Genomic DNA, 5,452 nt, shown 5'->3' on the forward strand with positions numbered 1-5,452 from the left:
AGATACGCACTGTAAAGTGCTTTGAGGATAACAGTATGGTGAAGAAACTACTAGGGACTCCAACTAAAGGGGAGGTATCACTCAATATACCACATCAACACAATACATTATTAGGTCCTGGTCATTGATGCTGGTGGGAGCAATCGTAGAGCCGTAGTAGGAGACCTTATAGCAGCATCTGCAGTTAAGAATAGTTGGGCAGGTACATGAAGGCATGCTACCTACCTTCCCTCTCGATTTGCCTTCCACAGGTATAGTAGTGTATGGTTATATAAGGGACTCTGCTGCTGTTAATAAGATGGATATTGGTGTGAAAGCGCTAGGCACCCATCCAAGGAAGACAGAGAAGAAGGATATAGGGGATGTCGATGTAAGAGGGGACCTCATCTTATTCTGGTGTCGGAGAGTCTACTCTAGATACCTGTAAAGTTTGGCGGTGTTGTATTCACTCCTGGGCACTGGCTTTATTCTGATGAGGATGGTATCATTGTAGCTGCGTCTGATGTAAGGAGACCTACTGCCGCCATCTAGGCACCATCATCATCATGATTATCACTTTTCTGAATGATATAGGCTATTGTTGGGTTAAGTCAAGATGGTATGATGGATTACCACATGTGTTGTGATGTATTAGGGTATAGCTGATATCATACTCCTTGTGTAGGAATACTTTTTCAAAGAGCTGCTCTTAGATGTCTGATAGCATCATAGAGACGTCGTCCCATAGCCGAACACCATCAAAGGTTGATGACACTACCATTAAGGGGGATGCAACACCAAAGGATACTGAGGGAGTCGTCACCCGCCGGAAAGCTGCAGCTCTGGCTGCTGCTGCAGTAGTTATAGAGAGTTCCTCGGGGAGTGGTACTGGCAAAGATGACGCTGTTTCTGTGGAGGATGGCAGTGTTGGTCCTTCGACAGATGCTGAGAATGCTGTAATACCCAGCATCAAAGAGCAACAGCCTGTGAAAGGTAGTAGTGGGTTGGCATATGATATGAGGGTAGATGGTCGTGGTATTCAGAAGCTGCTGTAGCCGCAGCGGCAGCCTTATTAGGGAGTAGCGGGAAGGATGGTAACCAAGGGAATGAGGCAGAGGATGATGCTGCCAAAGCTCTCGGACTGGACCCAAGCCCACCAGGTACTACCAGGCATACAGCTTCACGTCATCTACAACTGTACATATCGTGTCAGCCACCGTCCTACCAGCGTCGGCCCAACCCTTCCTTGCTGACATCCCTGTAGAGAAGCCTAGTGCTTCGGAGATCAGACGGAACCTTACTCCTAGAGAGGCACGGCAATTAGCAGAGCTACAATACCATGAGCAGCTACGGGCATATCAGAGATGGGTAGCAGCTGTGGCTGATGCTATGAGGGAGAGGGCTACTGCAACAGCAACAACAACAACAACAACAGCTGCTGCATCAATCCTAGAACAACAGAAAGGTGAGATGGAGGACCATGATGGTGAGGATGATAACGCCGAGCATAAGGTGCATGAAGAGGTAGTATGGAGATAGCAATGACCCAATCTATCATCACTACCATCAGGCATTCGAAGGAGACAGCAAGAGGTCACATGCCGTGGTGGTAGGTGATGGTGAAACAACTGTATCGCCAGCTAGGAAGGCTCCTAAGACCAGTGCCACAGTTAGTGTTCCACGACCGGACCAGGTGAGTAGGTTTGGTAAGTGTCTGGTGCTAATGATCACATACCGTCAGGCAAAGGAAGGTCTCACTGAGTCCCCATCAACCATGCTGGACTCGGCAAATAATAATGCTACAATAGCGTGATGAGATATGCATTAGTATTGATAATAATCTCTGATAGTATTATACGATTCAATAATATACATTCTGGTAGTCACTACTACTGGGTTCCGCTACTACTCTGCTGTCTGTTGCTGCTTCTGGATGATGATACTTGTTGTAGCTCATCAGTATAGTAGTAGTGGGTTGGTGGGATACTTTTACTCAACCGTAAGCTCGTATTGTGTTACCATCCTGAATCCTATTCTATCGTGTCAGTTTATCATAAGTAGGATGCGATAGACAGCTGTAGGTTGGGGGTAGGGGAAGAGGATATATGGCAGGAGTAGGGTTGGTGGGAGTCCATGCCATGTTGTAGGTCGTCAGCCCCTCCCCTTGCCGTCTTTATCTACAGGGCCACTATCCTCATCGGTGTGAATAGGTCTACCATCCAATCCCATAGGAGATTACACACCCTGTGGGGTATTAGAGGTCTACTTAATCGACTTCTCCAGTATACTTAGGTCCAGAATTGGAGGAATATGATTATCCATCATGCCCTCTTCACTCCATGGTACACTAGTTAGTTGTATCAACTCCTAGCCTCTGTCATTACTTCTAAGTCCTTTGCAGTAGGAGTATCCTCTGATGCTGATACTGCCAGAAGATTGACCTCATACATTGACCATTCTAATAGTGTTATTGATATCTTTAATCTGATAGTAAAGCGTGAACGTCAGCCTAGCCCCCTCGGCTGCGGTGGCTCCGGATGGTGTCCTACTCCGCGAGCAGTTGACACCTGTAGTATAGCCTTCGATGCCATCATTCATGAGGTCACAGCAAGAGACATTGACACCTCTATCGAACTCATTCACTACGGCTTCCGGATATCGGTCTGGTTGCTGATTTGTGGACCCCTTTAGACATGTTCACTCCCCGAGTCTAGGATAAAGCTTTGACAGTTGTAGTAGCTGACATTGTAGTATACAACAATGTTCATGGATTAAGCCCATCAGTACTCATCATTGTCATCATCAGCCGTACAACACTATCATCCATCATCATATTGTGTTCCTGCCAATAGCTGATTAGTCATGCTATAGTTATCTCATATGCCTCCTAGAGCCAACAAGAGTAAGAGGCGTAGACACCAAGGTGGTGGTGGTCGGCAGGAGACCTCTAACATCAGGAGTCGTGTGTACCTATCCGTGTGTATGGAGGGTAGTCGACTCGGTATTGCTCTTCTCGACTTGAATAGTGGTAGCCAAGATACAGTAGTACAGGCGTCCGAGCTGGATGATGCCCTCGCTGCTATGTTACGGGGTGTAGTGAGTTATTCTATTGACGGTCGTCATGATGATGGTGGTAATGATGATGATGTATTGGGGTGTCTAGTGCTGTACCCTGGTAAATCCCCACTAGTATTACGCCAACAGCTAGGGGATAAAGTCCGAACCTCTGGCATGGCTCGACAACCACAGACGGCTAATGGAGGGGATGCTGGACTGACGGATCCCATCATCCTATCGACGACAATGACGGCCATTGAGAGGCCTGTGTCACAGTACGAGTATCCATCATGTGTTCAGAGAGTACTCGACTTATGGCTAAGTTGGATCTGCAGACGATGCCGCCACAATAACACGAGTACTACACTACCAATAACAGAGTCACTCACACTGTGGAGGCTCTATCTGGTCTACTATCTCCTCGACGAGATGGGCTTGCTTACTCGATATCGCCTAGAGGGAGTAGTCATGAAGCCACTAGAGGGGCTCCTATCAGTAGACAGCGTCACATTACGTACCCTAGGGGTAACAAGTGCTGGTCGTAGCACTGCAATAGTAGCTGGTCACAAGCATCGAGTTATGACACTAGTATCACTCGCTTACTCGGACGTTATATATCGTCCCCTCCAGGTCGAGGGGTTCTGCAAAGGTGGTTGGCAATGCCATGTAGCAACATTGATATTATAGAGTCAAGGTTGAAGGCACAGGAGATCATCATAGGCAACCTCTCGCCTGACCTCGCTTCTAGGATGAGTAAGAATCTCAAAAAGCACCGTGACCTCTCTAAGATACTCGATAGAGTTACCCAAGGTTTCAATCTTGATAGTGCGGCTCGAGTAGCTGCATGGTTACAATTACTACGATCATGCCAAGCTGCGTTAGAGATAATTAGATCTATCGAGATGCTACCACCAACATCACCGTTGAGGATTGAAGTACCCTGTATATCCAGCCTGCTGGAGTGCCGTACACCATTACTACAAATACAGCACATGTTGGAGGCCAGCTTTGACCTAGATGCCTGGGCAGCTGCTGGGCCTACCCACCTATCGATCAAGGTTGGCATCATCCCTGAACTTGATGCATTACGTGAACAGTACGATAAGTTGGAGGACATCCTCACTAGGATGGGTGCTGCTGAATCCAAGGCCTTAGAGGACAGACTACAACAACAACAAGGAGGAGGAGGAGGAGCAGGCTCGATACCTTCATGTTCTCTCGCGCCTAGTAATATCGACTATCTCGGTAACGATCCCAATGACCCTTGGTATGAGGCTTTGAGTACTACAGGCTGTGACCACCACTCAGACCATCGTCCCATAGCTGGTAGCTGCATCAGCGACAGTCAACTCTGCTCCAGGCCTGTACATATACAACTGCAGTACTTCCCTCAAATGGGGTTTGTAGCCTCCCTGCCGACTGCAGATGTTCAGGAGGTACTCGTCCCACTACTTTCTACCGGGCGGGAGAAGCTCAGAGATATTGGCGATGACTGGCAGGAATGTGTTGATGTTGTATGCGGGAACCTCGAGGGCTGGGACTTCAAGTTTCGTACTGCCGACAGAGCCTTCTTCAAAAGCCCTATAACACGAAGGCTCGATAAATACCTGGGTAACATAGAATCTAAGATGATAGAGATAGAGTACTATCACCCCCTGCCCCTCATCAGAGTGTATGGGTGTAGATACGAGTACCTCTATAGACTAGCGGATAAACTCGAGGAGATCGGGAGTAAGCCTCTTGCTGTGGCCACAGCTGCATTATCAGAGCTAGACTGTCTCTTGGGGTTGTCCAGAGCCAGTCGGGAGCACGGCTGGACCCGACCAGCAGTGGTGCGCTGTCATCATTCTCCAACAATGCTCCATCTTGCATATATCAGGTGCCTCCTTCTACTAACGATGATGATGTCGTCATGAAACTTACCGGGTCGTGGCATCCTCTTATGTCTGACGCCACCACAACAACAGCTACTAGTGGTGGCAGAGTCGATAACAGCCATTCGGTGGTCTCCAATGATATACTCATAACCTCAGACTGCCGTACTCATATACTAACAGGGCCGAATTACTCTGGCAAGAGTGTTCTACTTAAACAGATAGGCTTAACGGCAGTGAGTCGAGAGTCAGGTCCAAGTGAGGGAGCCTAGCGGCGCTGTTCGATCAGTTCCTCTGCCATTGTGGTGTGTATGTTCCAGCTAAGCAATGCCGCATGCAACTCCTAACACAACTCTTCGCCCGAATGGCTAGCTCCGATCAGAGGATACCAAAGTTCGTTAGTGCTGGGGAGAGAAGGCAATTAGAGGACATCGTCAGATCAAGCACCCTCCTCTCAACCTTCACCAGGGATGCCCATGAGGTGAGCCTCCTCCTGTTGGCTCGCTGAAGGGTATCTACCCCCGAACGGGTGACCTTAGCCC

General features: G+C 48.3%; 3 protein-coding genes across 3 annotated transcripts in view; all 3 read left to right on the forward strand.

The window, feature by feature from the left end:
• Positions 1-531, forward strand: part of Pmar_PMAR024394 (Regulator of ribonuclease activity A, putative) — a gene marked incomplete at both ends in the record, with an annotated part of 1,388 nt that extends 857 nt beyond the window's left edge. Inside the window, 3 exons of the mRNA XM_002782666.1 lie at positions 115-202; positions 252-370; positions 418-531. Coding sequence (XP_002782712.1) covers positions 115-202; positions 252-370; positions 418-531 — 321 coding nt within the window. The remainder of the gene's footprint in view (positions 1-114; positions 203-251; positions 371-417) is intronic.
• Positions 532-692: 161 nt separating this feature from the next.
• Pmar_PMAR024395 (hypothetical protein) lies at positions 693-1,792 on the forward strand (the record flags this gene model as incomplete). The annotated part of the gene is made up of 5 exons (XM_002782667.1): positions 693-972; positions 1,023-1,139; positions 1,193-1,503; positions 1,550-1,672; positions 1,721-1,792. The coding sequence occupies 5 exons, from the start codon at positions 693-695 to the stop codon at positions 1,790-1,792; spliced, it is 903 nt and encodes a 300-aa protein (XP_002782713.1).
• A 1,903-nt stretch (positions 1,793-3,695) lies between these two features.
• Pmar_PMAR024396 (hypothetical protein) lies at positions 3,696-5,452 on the forward strand (the record flags this gene model as incomplete). The annotated part of the gene is made up of 5 exons (XM_002782668.1): positions 3,696-4,678; positions 4,721-4,767; positions 5,070-5,168; positions 5,231-5,391; positions 5,421-5,452. Coding segments are annotated over 5 exons (1,322 nt in total), but the record flags the coding sequence as incomplete, so codon positions are not given.

Source organism: Perkinsus marinus (assembly GCF_000006405.1).
Source record: "Perkinsus marinus ATCC 50983 genomic scaffold scf_1104296938708, whole genome shotgun sequence".
NCBI classification, from domain to species: Eukaryota; Perkinsozoa; order Perkinsida; family Perkinsidae; genus Perkinsus; species Perkinsus marinus.